Source organism: Biomphalaria glabrata, chromosome 2 (assembly GCF_947242115.1).
Source record: "Biomphalaria glabrata chromosome 2, xgBioGlab47.1, whole genome shotgun sequence".
Taxonomy (NCBI): domain Eukaryota; kingdom Metazoa; phylum Mollusca; class Gastropoda; family Planorbidae; genus Biomphalaria; species Biomphalaria glabrata.
In genome coordinates this window covers 45,953,521-45,968,528 of record NC_074712.1, presented here as the reverse complement: position 1 = coordinate 45,968,528, position 15,008 = coordinate 45,953,521, and the positions used below count along the sequence as shown (strand labels likewise).

At 37.2% G+C, this 15,008-nt stretch overlaps 2 protein-coding genes across 2 annotated transcripts in view; both read left to right on the top strand.

Moving 5' to 3' along the window:
- LOC106059232 (uncharacterized) overlaps positions 1 to 15,008 on the top strand; it is a 99,180-nt gene that overhangs the window by 18,447 nt on the left and 65,725 nt on the right. The gene's annotated exons all lie outside the window — the stretch shown is intronic.
- LOC129924712 (serine-rich adhesin for platelets-like) lies at positions 5,805 to 11,733 on the top strand. Its single transcript, XM_056021208.1, has 2 exons — positions 5,805 to 5,829; positions 8,807 to 11,733. The coding sequence occupies exons 1-2, from the start codon at positions 5,805 to 5,807 to the stop codon at positions 11,731 to 11,733; spliced, it is 2,952 nt and encodes a 983-aa protein (XP_055877183.1).

Genomic DNA, 15,008 nt, shown 5'->3' with positions numbered 1-15,008 from the left:
AAACTGCAAAAGTCAGACGATGACGAGGCGTCTATGATGACGTAGTGTCTTTGATGAGGTGGCGTCTGGAGAACAATTGCGTAAGTCTTACAATAAAAAACAAATACTATACAATATACTCATAAAGATACTCATCAGGGCGGTACTGCTGCTGAACTGCCACTTCAATAGAAATATTTTTAGTGGACACTGCTTAGGGAGCTACAATGAATTGTGATTCCTTTTGACGAATATCGATTCTTGGAGCAGGCCCGAACTTGGTAATATTGGGGCACTATGTTTCTGATAATGGAGGGCCCATTAATATTATTTGAGAGGCCCAACACTTGCAGTTAAGAGGTCTAAAGGTCCCTTCACCATGCTAGAGAAGGCTATAAGCTTATATTTGCGATGAAATAAAACTAAGGCTCTTATTTTCACAAGCTGTTCAGCACAATATTTGAACTTGTTGTAGGATGCGTGAGTGTACATTGTAGTTCTTATAGACAAGGTCATTTAAATTATAAAATTAGCTTTAAAAGTATATAATATAGTAACAAATGTATACAATATATCTGTAAAGATAAACATCCAGCCACAGAGTTTACGTGAATAGTGAGAAATTCTGACATTCTTTAGAATACCTAGTTCGTACTTTCCTTGTAACATCTCTATTGTATGAAGTTTGGCTCATGAACCAGACTACAACTGCTAGAACTGAAGACGAAGCTTTAATGTACCGAGGTTCTAATTTTGTCATCTAAAAGCTTTCTTGTTGGTCTTTTTTTTTTTACTTTCATTCTGAACCCGCCCCCCCCCCCCCCCAGACAGTCCAGCCAAATCAAATTTGTGCCTGATACAATTAAGTGAAGTAAAGGACAAGAGGGGCGTAACTCTCTCTCACACACACACGCACAAGAGTCAATCTCATCCTTGTAGTCTAATACGACTTAGAGGAAAGAATGAGGGATATTAGTCTCAGGATATCATCATCTCTCTCTCTCTCTCTCTCTCTCTCTGGCTCTCTTGGGCAGGGCCCCTGGACTGCCAAACTGAGTGAATAAAAAACGACTTTACAGACATTCGTGGCTAATGATCCTGTGGGGTCAGTGCGTACTTGCTGGTCAATCAAAACAGTGACCCCAGACATTTATCACCCTAGTTATAACACATCAACTGCTGTTAATGTACATTTGATTAATAAAGTAGATTTACTCAAAGGACATTGATGTTCAATACAATGCCATTATATACTAGGCTCTCAGCACAGTACACTATAGGACAGGTTGAAGTTTAGATAAGTAAAACATCAAACAGACACACACACACATACATAACTGCGATCTAAACGGGACAGACGGACGGACAGAACACACAAAACTAATAGCGGCTATTCTCCTTTCGGTGCCTATATCATTACTCTTGATGTGGTAAAAGAGTTAAAGTCATTCACATTTCCTCCATGTTCAGATAGAACCTGAAAGGACAGAATTCAATGCACTTAATTAATGAGATATTTCCATACCGTAGTTCCACTTTAATATTCCATAGTGAATGACAGAAATATGAAAGACTGTACATTAATTTTTGATTATATAACCAATGTTATGCTTGAATGTTGGCCGTTATGTTTCATTTTGTGTTACTTCTTCAAGGGTCATTCTACTATGTAAATTTTTTATTTAGTTAGCGACCCCCGAAAGGGGAAAAGACGCTATTAGTTTTGTATGGAATGTCTGTCCGTCTGTCCATTCCGTTTAGATTTCGTAAACTAGAAATGATACCGAAAATCTGACATGATATTTTAGATCATTCAAAGTTCTGATGCAACGGCAACTTTTTTCTTTTCTGAAAGTGAACAATTTAATTTTTTAAATCAAGTATGCAAGCATTTTTTTCATAAAAATATACCATTTTTACAACTATTCACTATTAATAGTAACAAACACAGGAGGCTATTTGGTAATGGAGACCACTATTTGCCATATTTTTAACACATTTATGCAAGCGGTTTTAGATTTTTTTGTCAATTTTTTTTTGTTTTATAAATTTATTGCTAAGTTTTGTAAGTTCTGTCATACTAGTTACTACATGTACAAAAAAAAAAAAAAGATTATTTTTTTTAAAGAGAAAAAATTTGTTTAATATGCATATAACTAGAACATAATTTAAAACAACAATCAATATGTAGTTTTTCATATTATCGCGTGCACAGCGGTACAGGACCTATATATCAAAAGTAAAAATCTTTTAATTTTTTTTTTTTTACGTTTTTTTTAGGAGGCTATGAATAAGAGATAGACCCTATAAAAACAATTAGATCATTATATGAATCATTATATGACATCAGTTAGGCCAGGTTCATATCTAACTTCACCTTTACATCTCACCTTGGTCTGCTGGACCGTTGGGGCACCACACAAGATCTGTCAACCTTCTTTTCCATTCTTCTCTGTCATTTGCCTTTGATAGAATTTCATTCTGATATTCTTTCTGAAAATATTGAAACCTGCTGTTTTACCTGCCTGGGTGGACCACTTCGGGGGCCAATTTTGAGTTTGTGCTTTCACACAAACTGTCTTTGTAACATTGTTATAAATTATTGAGTGCATGCCTAACTTATTTGTTTGACCTATAGTGTGTGCCAACACAATGTGCTTTGATCTCATCTCTATTTCTACTAATCCACTACTTGACTTTTAAAAAATTGTTTACCTTTATTGGGAACATCGTTTCTTTCGTCTGTTTCTCCTGGCCTTTCACACAATTGGTCTAGTCTGAATGTTGCAGTGTCTGTTTACAGGCCAAAATAAAATATCGGTCCCTGCAGTCTTATCTTACTGACGTTACTTCGAAAAAAAAAAAAGATGATGATTACGTCCTACGCATCATGCATGTTTACCAATGACTGAAATTCAGCCAAGTCATTAGTTTTCCTGGCTGGCTCAGGCATCCCATTCCATACTCTAATAGCACTAGGGAAGAAGGAGCATTTGTATAAATTTGTCCAAGCATATGGAACAAGGAATTTGCCTTTATCTTTGTGTCTTTCTGAGTATTTTATTAGGGTTGGCTTTTGTATTTGAAGGTTATGGTTCAGTGTTTTATGTATAATTGCTACTTTACTTTTGAGTCTTCTATCCTGAAGGCTCTCTAATTTTAGTGATTTTACTAAAGGTGTTACTTTAGTGAGACGTAAAAGAGAATCCAATCTCAGAGACTACATGTGTATCTGTTGTGAACTATTGTCAACTCTAATTGTTTCCCCAACTGCAAATCCCGACCTTCAGTTCAAAAGAAGTGGAAACGGTTTTGTTGTATATTTTCCCGCCATTTTATCCCTGAAGTTTCTAGTCCAATTAAAATCACATTGTACCCAGCGCCCTCTGGTGTCGTACTCTTCTATTATTTGTGTCCACCACATGTGTTTAGAGAGAGGGGGCGTGGAGGGCGAGACAGAATACATTGGTTAGAAAGCAGTGGCAAGATTTGGTCTGGTAGAGGCAGCAATAGTCTAGCTCTGTGGATAGGTGCACGATCGTCCTGACTTCGAATCTGACCCGTTGAAACGTGGTTAGGAGAGAACTACACATTTACAGACTTTCTTTTACCCAGTCTTTTTCCTTAACAGCTTTTTTTAAGCACCTGGCTTTTATCGATATACAATGGCACAATGTTATTAGTATTGGAGAATCGATAATGTTTTTACAAAATGTAATATTTCATTCCTAAAGATCAAACTATGTAACTATAGATGAAAACAAGTATTAGAACGTAGTCATAATTATGAACCTACCGCTACATACTTACCTGTCTGCTACCTCTCGCTACCAATGTACAATAAAATAGAATCCGGTCAGAGTATGAAATTACCTTCTAGTCGTAGAGAAAGAGATGGTACCACTTGGTGTATGTAATATTATATGTCAAGAGATGGTACCACTTGGTGTATGTAATATTATATGTCAAGAGATGGTACCACTTGGTGTATGTAATATTATATGTCAAGAGATGGTACCACTTGGTGTATGTAATATTATATGTCAAGAGATGGTACCACTTGGTGTATGTAATATTATATGTCAAGAGATGGTACCACTTGGTGTATGTAATATTATATGTCAAGAGATGGTACCACTTGGTGTATGTAATATTATATGTCAAGAGATGGTACCACTTGGTGTATGTAATATTATATGTCAAGAGATGGTACCACTTGGTGTATGTAATATTATATGTAAAGAGATGGTACCACTTGGTGTATGTAATATTATATGTCAAGAGATGGTACCACTTGGTGTATGTAATATTATATGTCAAGAGATGGTACCACTTGGTGTATGTAATATTATATGTAAAGAGATGGTACCACTTGGTGTATGTAATATTATATGTCAAGAGATGGTACCACTTGGTGTATGTAATATTATATGTCAAGAGATGGTACCACTTGGTGTATGTAATATTATATGTCAAGAGATGGTACCACTTGGTGTATGTAATATTACATGTCAAGAGATGGTACCACTTGGTGTATGTAATATTTTCATAACACAAAACATGTTACAACGTGTATTATATTAAACCTAAGGTTTTACTACATACACTCATGCTGGCCAATTAGGTGTGAACATCCGATTGACCCATATAACTTTTATTTGCAGCAATACAGCCCATGACGACAATAGCAATACTATTTTGTTTTAAAGAAGGCTTAATAATCTCTATGGTAACAATAATTTCTGGCGCTAATACAGGCCAATGTTTTAGCCCAATTATATTTTATAATTTCATTTTTGAAAAATTTACTTTCGTAACTTCTTTTAAAAAAATGGCTCAAATGTGACTGACATAGATCTATATGTTTTAGTTTTCATTTGCAGCACCATACCCATTCCTACTTAATGTCCAAAACAAAGTCAACTAAACTTTCATTTTTTTATCTTTCATAAAAACGGGTCAAACAGAAAACGATTTTTTTTACTTCCATGTCCAGCTTTTTTTTAAAGAAAATGGCCACAACAGGGATCGAACCCAACATTCACGTTAATAGCACGACGCTCTAACCACCTGCGCTAATCGGCCATACAACAAGAGGTCAAACACAATTATAGAGATCTAGATTTAGAACTAACATTTCAATGAGTAGAAAATCCAAATGGCCGCCAAGTGGATCTTGGTTTATTTCCACTTCAAGTTAAGAACGGCAAAACTTTCGATACGTAAAACGTTCGCTGCTTGTTTGGTATCGGCTGAGATTGTGTTGTGGTTATTGATTGTTTGCAGTTCAGAGCTTCTGATATTCGGATATGCTGAAAATATTGAGACCTGCATATTTACGTTGCTAGCTATTTGGTGTATCCGGCGTAGAGAATAACATAAGTCTGTCGTCTGACGTGATAGTGGAATAGAACGCGAGAGTGCTGTATCTTGTAACTGTGTTGCCTCACTTGATTGTGTTGGCTGACGTGACAGTGCTGTGTCACGTCACAGTGATGTGTGACGTGACAGTGTTGTACCTCACGATACAGCTGTATCACACGTGTAACTTATAAACCTTTCTGGCATATTCCTGTTAAGAAGCTAAAATAGTCAGGCCAAAATCTAATTCACACTTGTGAAGGTGAAAGATGTTATTGAATTTCACTTCATATCCTGCGGACCATTTCACGTGGTCACATCTCCCTAGTTCCCCACGCCCTAGCCCCCTCCCCACGTCGAGGCTCCCATTGATTTTATTCCCAAACTTAGATATCAAACTAATGGTGTCAGCTATGAAGGAATTATAACGGAACACGTCAGCGCGGCTTAATATAGGCATGATAATGGGAGACATGGCTGGAGTCGAGAGTAAGAGACAATCTAATGTTCCCCTATGACGTCATATCATGTTCTTTTTGAAGGTGTCCAGGATAGCTGCGTAATCTCTAACCTATTGTTTATCACTTTGAAATAAAAATAACAGACTTACAATAGTTATAAGTGAATTTGTAATTTGTAAAATAGAACTGGCAGCCTTTAGTAACGTACATTTAATGTGATATATTTCTTACATATTTTTGGTCATGCCACTGCCCTGTCATTTTCCTGATGACCTTTATAATAGATTATTAATATATTTTATTCGCTTCATATTGAGAAGTTTATTTAATTCGAACATTACATGAATTCGAACACCTACTTTTTTTTTTGCGGTCATTGCATCTTTATTTTGATATTTAATATGAAACTAGCGAGCTGTATAATGTGCTTGTCCATTTTCCAATGATTCTGACCCAATTTCCTTCCATTTAGCTATCTTTTTATATATTACCTCTTCCAAGGGTTAAGACTATATTGTTTGATTGGTTAAGTCTATTCTAATGAGCCCGGCAATATTTATTCTGTTTTTAGAGCTGATTTATTTGATTCCTAAGTCAAGTTGTTTGATTCCTAAGTCAAGTTGTTTGATTCCTAAGTCAAGTTGTTTGATTCCTAAGTCAAGTTGTTTGATTCCTAAGTCAAGTTGTTTGATTCCTAAGTCAAGTTGTTTGATTCCTAAGTCAAGTTGTTTGATTCCATACAAAAGAAATAATAAGGTTTAAGAATTAAATTACGATTTTCTTACCAAATTTATTTCAGACAGCCAGTTTTGGACATCAATGTTAGTGATCTCATATTATATTTGTTTGTTTGTTGTTGTTTTTATAGAGAATAAATGTTTGGAGTGAGCTTGGTACATTGAATGAAGTTAAATGCCTAGATCTAGACCTACTAGATAGATCTAGACTTATATAGAGAGAATATAGAGGATTCAGTTAGGCAAGAATGGCTATCCTAAGATGTACTATACTACAAAAGATCATCTGTATTAGAAATATATTAAATTAATAAACAAAAAACACAAACATTCAACACACATCTAATCATGCAAACATAAAATAAGTCTATAAGTTCGCGTAGAAGTCACTATCCCAATGACCTAATTTCGGTAGAATAAGTGTGTTCATATTTTTATTTTTATGCACAATTTGAAAACATCTTAATGATTTCATGTGAGAGGCTATGCCTGGGGATCTTAAAATTTAGTTAATGTTAATATAGAATTACAATCTGAGTTTATTGATGCCTAAATATAGAGACTGTCCGAAATAAATAATGGTGTCTGGAATCAAATAATGTGGGTCAAATTAGTCCGAATTAAATGAAAACACACGGCCTCTTTGACCTTAAATATAATAACAAATATAGGTTAGGGGTACAAATATAAGTAGTCATCCTTATTCTCCTGAAACTAAAGAGGATTTTGATACTTCATTTTCTTTTCTATGTCGAACCATTGTCAAAAAATGCAATGCGCTGTCAAAGTCAAACTTTCAAATTTGGGCCTATAGGTGTACGAATAGCATAAACTACTCAAAATGACAGTCAATTAGTTTATGGTTATTTTCAAGTGCGACACTTATTTTCAACTATATTTTTTTATCACTCTCTTTATTCAGTCATAAAATTGTTAACTTTGACAAGAGGTAAAAATTTTTAAAGTGTTGCTTGTATTCAATATACGTCAACACAACTGAAATATGATGTTTTTTTTTTTTCAATTTAATAAGGCGTTCAAATTCAATTAAGCCATATATATCATTAGAATATTTTGTTTTAACTCTGACGTATTGTTAATGAATGAACGTTATTTGATTTACATCGAAATGCTCATTTGCTTAGACCAGTGGTATCCACTACTTTCACCTGGGGGGGAGGGGGGGCATACACATTTCTTTCACGCTATTCACGTGTCGTACCACAGCGAACACAATGCCAAGCAAACCGAGGCTATGGGCAAAAGTTTGAAGGCTCCAGTAACCACAGCGTCACGCGCTAGACATGGCCCAAAAGCCGTGGCTTGGTCATCACTGGCTCAGATCAAAGCCAGAACAAAAGTTTCTAATTTTAATTCTTTCATTAAAACCTTTGCTTTTCCTGAGACCTATGCCTGTCAATAGAAGACTAGACCTAATTGGAAAGAATATCAGGAAGCTTCATTCAACGGTTCCACGTAATGAACAGTAGCTCATTCATAGTTAATAATCTTCATTAAAAGCGAACAAGTTAACTGACGAGGCATTGAAATAGCGCATGAAAATATTCTTTCGGTGAATAGCTCTAACAAAGGTTAATTATAAATAATTTCGCCAACCGTAACTATATTTTCATTTGAAACAAAAATGCAGAAGTGGCCTGAATTATCTCCCTTAGTTTTCGGAAAACAAAAATATTTGATGAGGACGTATATTTTTTCTCTTAATTTTTTTTCCTAATTAGATATTCAGATCTGAGATTCTGAAGTTGATGAGCTAATTAGGTCATGGTTATTAAACTTGCTTGATGGGATTGAAATTTTCCCCATTACAAATTAAAATACAAATAATTTAATTAAACAACTTTAATGAAGCAACTTTCATTCGATGTTCTCACACTCAAATGAGATTAATTTGAATTGATTCCTTTATGACATCCATTATATAATAAGCTGAATTAGCCTATATTTTTATAGTTCAGTGCGTCAAAAAATCCTCTGAGAATAAGAACCTTGTCTTGACCATTGTCACACACGGTTATACAGAAAGATGGCAGATATGATGATCCAGAACTACTAGTTCTCTTGAAACATCAGGTTATCTGTAATGAGCTTAGTTCTTAGGAAATCTGCTATGTCCAAGTCAGTTTCTCTCTAGATTTAATTCAACCATCTCGTCATTATCTTCGTTGCCTTTGGCCCAATCATAAATTCAATCGCCTCTACCTCCATTACTAATACAATCGCCTCTGCCATTCCCTAATTCTCTAGCCTTTGCCGCCATCACTAATTCAATCGCCTCTACCTCCATCACTAATTCAATCGCCTCTGCCTCCATAACTAATACAATCGCCTCTGCCTCCATCACTAATTCAATCGCCACAGCCTCCATCACTAATTCAATCGCCTCTGCCTCCATCACTAATTCAATCGCCACTGCCTCCATCACTAATTCAATCGCCTCTGCCTCCATCACTAATTCAATCGCCTCTAACTCCATCACTAATTCAATCGCCACTGCCTCCATCACTAATTCAATCGCCTCTACCTCCATCACTAATTCAATCGCCTCTGCCTCCATCACTAATTCAATCGCCTCTACCTCCATCACTAATTCAATCGCCTCTAACTCCATCACTAATTCAATCGCCTCTGCCTCCATCACTAATTCAATCGCCTCTACCTCCATCACTAATTCAATCGCCACTGCCTCCATCACTAATTCAATCGCCTCTACCTCCATCACTAATTCAATCGCCTCTGCCTCCATCACTAATTCAATCGCCTCTGCCTCCATCACTAATTCAATCACCTCTACCTCCATCACTAATTCAATCGCCTCTGCCTCCATCACTAATTCAATCACCTCTACCTCCATCACTAATTCAATCACCTCTACCTCCATCACTAATTCAATCGCCTCTACCTCCATCACTAATTCAATCGCCTCTGCCTCCATCACTAATTCAATCACCTCTACCTCCATCACTAATTCAATCACCTCTACCTCCATCACTAATTCAATCACCTCTACCTCCATCACTAATTCAATCGCCTCTGCCTCCATCACTAATTCAATCACCTCTACCTCCATCACTAATTCAATCACCTCTACCTCCATCACTAATTCAATCGCCTCTGCCTCCATCACTAATTCAATCGCCTCTAACTCCATCACTAATACAATCGCCTCTGCCTCCATCACTAATACAATCGCCTCTGCCTCCATCACTAATTCAATCGCCTCTTCCTCCATCACTAATTCAATCGCCTCTGCCTCCATTACTAATATAATCGCCTCTGCCTCCATCACTAATTCAATCGCCTCTGCCTCCATTACTAATATAATCGCCTCTGCCTCCATTACTAATATAATCGCCTCTGCCTCCATTACTAATATAATCGCCTCTGCCTCCATCACTAATATAATCGCCTCTGCCTCCATCACTAATACAATCGCCTCTGCCTCCATCACTAATACAATCGCCTCTGCCTCCATCACTAATTCAATCGCCTCTGCCTCCATCACTAATTCAATCGCCACTGCCTCCATCACTAATTCAATCGCCTCTACCTCCATCACTAATTCAATCGCCTCTGCCTCCATCACTAATTCAATCGCCTCTACCTCCATCACTAATTCAATCGCCTCTGCCTCCATCACTAATTCAATCACCTCTACCTCCATCACTAATTCAATCGCCTCTGCCTCCATCACTAATTCAATCACCTCTACCTCCATCACTAATTCAATCACCTCTACCTCCATCACTAATTCAATCGCCTCTACCTCCATCACTAATTCAATCGCCTCTGCCTCCATCACTAATTCAATCACCTCTACCTCCATCACTAATTTAATCACCTCTACCTCCATCACTAATTCAATCACCTCTACCTCCATCACTAATTCAATCGCCTCTGCCTCCATCACTAATTCAATCACCTCTACCTCCATCACTAATTCAATCACCTCTACCTCCATCACTAATTCAATCGCCTCTACCTCCATCACTAATTCAATCACCTCTACCTCCATCACTAATTCAATCGCCTCTACCTCCATCACTAATTCAATCACCTCTACCTCCATCACTAATTCAATCGCCTCTACCTCCATCACTAATTCAATCACCTCTGCCTCCATCACTAATTCAATCGCCTCTACCTCCATCACTAATTCAATCACCTCTACCTCCATCACTAATTCAATCGCCTCTACCTCCATCACTAATTCAATCGCCTCTGCCTCCATCACTAATTCAATCGCCTCTTCCTCCATCACTAATTCAATCGCCTCTGCCTCCATTACTAATATAATCGCCTCTGCCTCCATCACTAATTCAATAGCCTCTGCCTCCATCACTAATTCAATCACCTCTACCTCCATCACTAATATAATCGCCTCTGCCTCCATCACTAATATAATCGCCTCTGCCTCCATCACTAATTCAATCGCCTCTGCCTCCATTACTAATATAATCGCCTCTGCCTCCATCACTAATTCAATCGCCTCTGCCTCCATTACTAATATAATCGCCTCTGCCTCCATCACTAATACAATCGCCTCTGCCTCCATCACTAATACAATCGCCTCTGCCTCCATCACTAATTTACTCACCTCTACCTCCATCACTAATTCAATCACCTCTACCTCCATCACTAATACAATCGCCACTGCCTCCATCACTAATACAATCGCCTCTGCCTCCATCACTAATTCAATCACCTCTACCTCCATCACTAATTCAATCACCTCTACCTCCATCACTAATACAATCGCCTCTACCTCCATCACTAATTCAATCGCCTCTTCCTCCATCACTAATACAATCGCCTCTGCCTCCATCACTAATACAATCGCCTCTGCCTCCATCACTAATACAATCGCCTCTGCCTCCATCACTAATACAATCGCCTCTGCCTCCATCACTATTTCAATGGCCTCTACCTCCATCACTAATACAATCGCCTCTGCCTCCATCACTAATTCAATCGCCTCTGCCTCCATCACTAATTCAATCGCCTCTGCCTCCATCACTATTTCAATCGCCTCTGCCTCCATCACTAATACAATCGCCTCTGCCTCCATCACTAATTCAATCGCCTCTGCCTCCATCACTAATTCAATCGCCTCTGCCTCCATCACTAATACAATCGCCTCTGCCTCCATCACCAATTCACTTCTTATGGAATGATAAAGGTAAAGAAGAAATGTCAATGAAACAATTTATTTTAAAGTTTCACCAATCATGTTCATCCTGCAAGTCCTTTTAGGTTTATCATTCAATTTTTTATGTCTCTCTCAAAGATTCAATGAAGTACTTACAAAGTAAAACCTTTTATTTTTAAATTATCGTCACCGAGAAGGTTTACTTTAACTCCATTTAGGTTTTTCTTTTGGTTGATCTCAACTCCTGAAGATTTAAAAGATAGAAAAGAAATCCAGGAGAAACTTTAATCTTGAAAAGTAACAGGATCTAGAATCTTCTCTACTTTAAACAAAACAACAACAACAGAGCTCTTGCAAAGTGAAATTGTATCAGTAAGTTTGGATGTCATGTCATGAAATGTGTACTAGATCTAGACTAACAATGATACATCTGTGCCATTAGAAATATTTTTACCAATAGCTTTTGTTTAGCGCTATTTCATACTTTTAGCTTTCTCTATGCGCTATGATTGTATCACTTATTATCACTTAGGGTATTTGATGCCCTGTTCGGGAGCTCCTCATGATACCCTAAAAAAAACAACATAACAGCAAAACGACGACTCCCCTCCCCCAGTTAATAAGTATTGTTAATTCGCAAAAAATCAATCTAACAAAAAACAAAGTTACAAAGACAGTTTGTGTGGAAACACAAACTTAAAATCGGCCCCCGAAGTGGTCCACCCAGGCAGGCTTCAATATTTTCAGAAAGAACATCCAAATGAAATTATATCAAAGACAATTGAGAGATAAGGATGAAGAAAGAAGGTTGACAGATCTTGTGTAGTGCCCCAATGATGCTGCGGATCAAGGGATAGGTGCAAATGAATGCAAAGTTAGATGTGAACCTGGCCTAATTAGTTCCCGCTTCAGACCTTGTGGTCTATAGGGCAGATGATGTAAAGTTCATCTGTTTTTGTGGCCTACGGTAAACGAGGATGTCATGTAGCCTGCACAACGACCAACCGTCTTTACTTTTCCCCAACTAATGTCAGGTACCCATTAGAGCTGGGTAGACTCAGAGGCGACCAAGGATTTAGAAGTTGAAAATCCCAGTCTTCGAACCGGGACCCTCGGTTCGGAAGCTAAGCGCATTACCGAGCCTCTCCTGGTCTTCACTTAATCTTTTATTAGAATTTCCATAACGCCGGCATATTAATATATGTTCAAGAAAATGAAGTTTATAAGATTACTATTTGTTTTAAATTAGGTCTAAATTATAATGCATAATAATTAGCTTTTTCTCTTTAAAAAAAACTGCTTGCATAACTGATTTTAAAAATTAGATTTTTCGCTTTCAGGAAAACAAAAAAGTAGCCGTTGCATCAGAACTTTGAATGGTCTAAAATATTGTGATGTCGGATTTTCAATATCTTTTCTAGTTTACGAGATCTAAACGGGACAGACGGACAGACGGACAGAAATTTCGCACAAAACTAATAGCGTCTTTTCCCCTTTCGGGGGCCGCTAAAATGCTTTTTACGTGTTTTATTGGCTGGCGAAATCAATTTTTCCCCGGAAATTGGTGTTTAATAAATGTAATGTCCAATAAAGTCAGTCGTAATTTAGTCATCGTTAGTTGCAAATAATCCTAGATCAACTTTAGTTGTTTTTTTTAAATTCTATCTGTATGTAGGCTATACACAAACGTCAGATATGCGAATCAAGAAGAAGATATTTGGGACTGAGCTATGAAGGCGATATTTTTTAACTCTGCTCACCAGGTTTTTGTTTTGAAAAATTTGGAACTTCTGAAGAAATTTTGATAAGTCGTTGAAGCCTCTATCGCTCAAGACGAAAATAATATTTGTTAATGTCGCTTGGAGCACTCAAGATTGGTTTCAATCTGAGGTTCCAAAAGTTGTGATGGTGACAAAAAATCAAATTTTTCAGCCACATCATAAGGTGCTCTAATTTTGTGATAATCTTTTAAACATTCCGGTAGAACAGAGAATAAATTTCCGTATCTCTTTCTTGTGTGAGCATACAGAATCTTCATTTATTTTGCTAGGCATCTTTTTCTTGTGGCCAATACAAAGAGGTTTTGCACTAATCTCCATGTCTGAGCATATACTTTCAGCAAAGGTAATACTGGCTTCAGTGAGGTCCTCCAGAAATGGTAGAGCATATAGGAAAATAGAACTACATCGACTTCAACATCAACGGCTTAAATTCTGGCAGATTTAGAGAATTGTTGGAGCAGGCAATAATTCTACTTTAGGATTGACTTATAGACTACGCTTTTGGACATCTTAGTGTTGACCTTTCATGACAACAGCAATATGAAAGCCTTGACCTCCTTAGTCCATTATTTCTGAGCCATACGAACGTAGTTTTTCTAAAATAACTGCAGAGATTCCATAGGCATGCTTATTCTTAGTTTTGATGAAGCCCATGAAGACTCGTCATTACCCATTACCGCCAATGTGCGAAGCTAGGTCTGACTTTTAGATGCCTGGCTAGTCTTTAGTTAAGTTTAGAAAGAATAGAGGATATTAGCGAAGTAGCTCAATAAATACACGTTTACATTTACATTTCAAATGGACTAGTCTGTGGAGTTTGTGCAATTTTTACTGAGACAGTTTAAATTGTCCTTAGTTTGATGCCCCTCGTCATTTGATGCCCCGTGCGGCCCGCACCAACCGCACATAGCTAGCTAGGCCACTGGGGAAGGGGGAAGATATCTGGATGAATTTTACTGTAATTGGTAATTAAAAGCATATATAAAAAAAAGGGGAGCGACCAGAATTTCAACTCATGGCTCAAGCCTCCTCAAGCCGACAGGCTAACCACTCTGCATGAGGTTCTATAAAAGTAGAACATTGTATAGTTATCTATTGTTTGTTTCAAATTTACTTTAAAGCGGCGACCTATAAAAGGGACTAATTCAGCTAAAACCTTTTTCGATTTACCAAACAAAACAATTAATTACATATATTTAATTGGTTAATTGGTTAAATTTTTTAATTGATTCTTGTGTTGTCAGATAAAAGAAATAATTGTGCAAAGTTTCAGCTTGATCCGAGATTGGACATGGGAGTAATAACGTGTACAAACGTTTTACAAGACGGACAGACAGACATATTGAGTGAGATAATATAAGCTTTGTAACAAGAACCATTATAGTTGTCAACGCTGTTCGTTGTTTTTTAGACTTCTTGTTTTAATGTATTTTTTAATTTCATCTTATTATCTAGCCAGCTACTGAGACTGTATATGTGTAAGTTAACTTGTCTAGTTTATTTTCTTTAGCCTAACTTT

Excerpts from the sequence above, each read along its gene's own strand:
- LOC129924712 (XM_056021208.1), top strand. The coding sequence starts at position 5,805 with ATGGGAGACATGGCTGGAGTCGAGA. Across the intron at positions 5,830-8,806 it reads AGACATGGCTGGAGTCGAGA|CCTTTGCCGCCATCACTAAT; the intron begins GTAAGAGACAAT and ends CTAATTCTCTAG.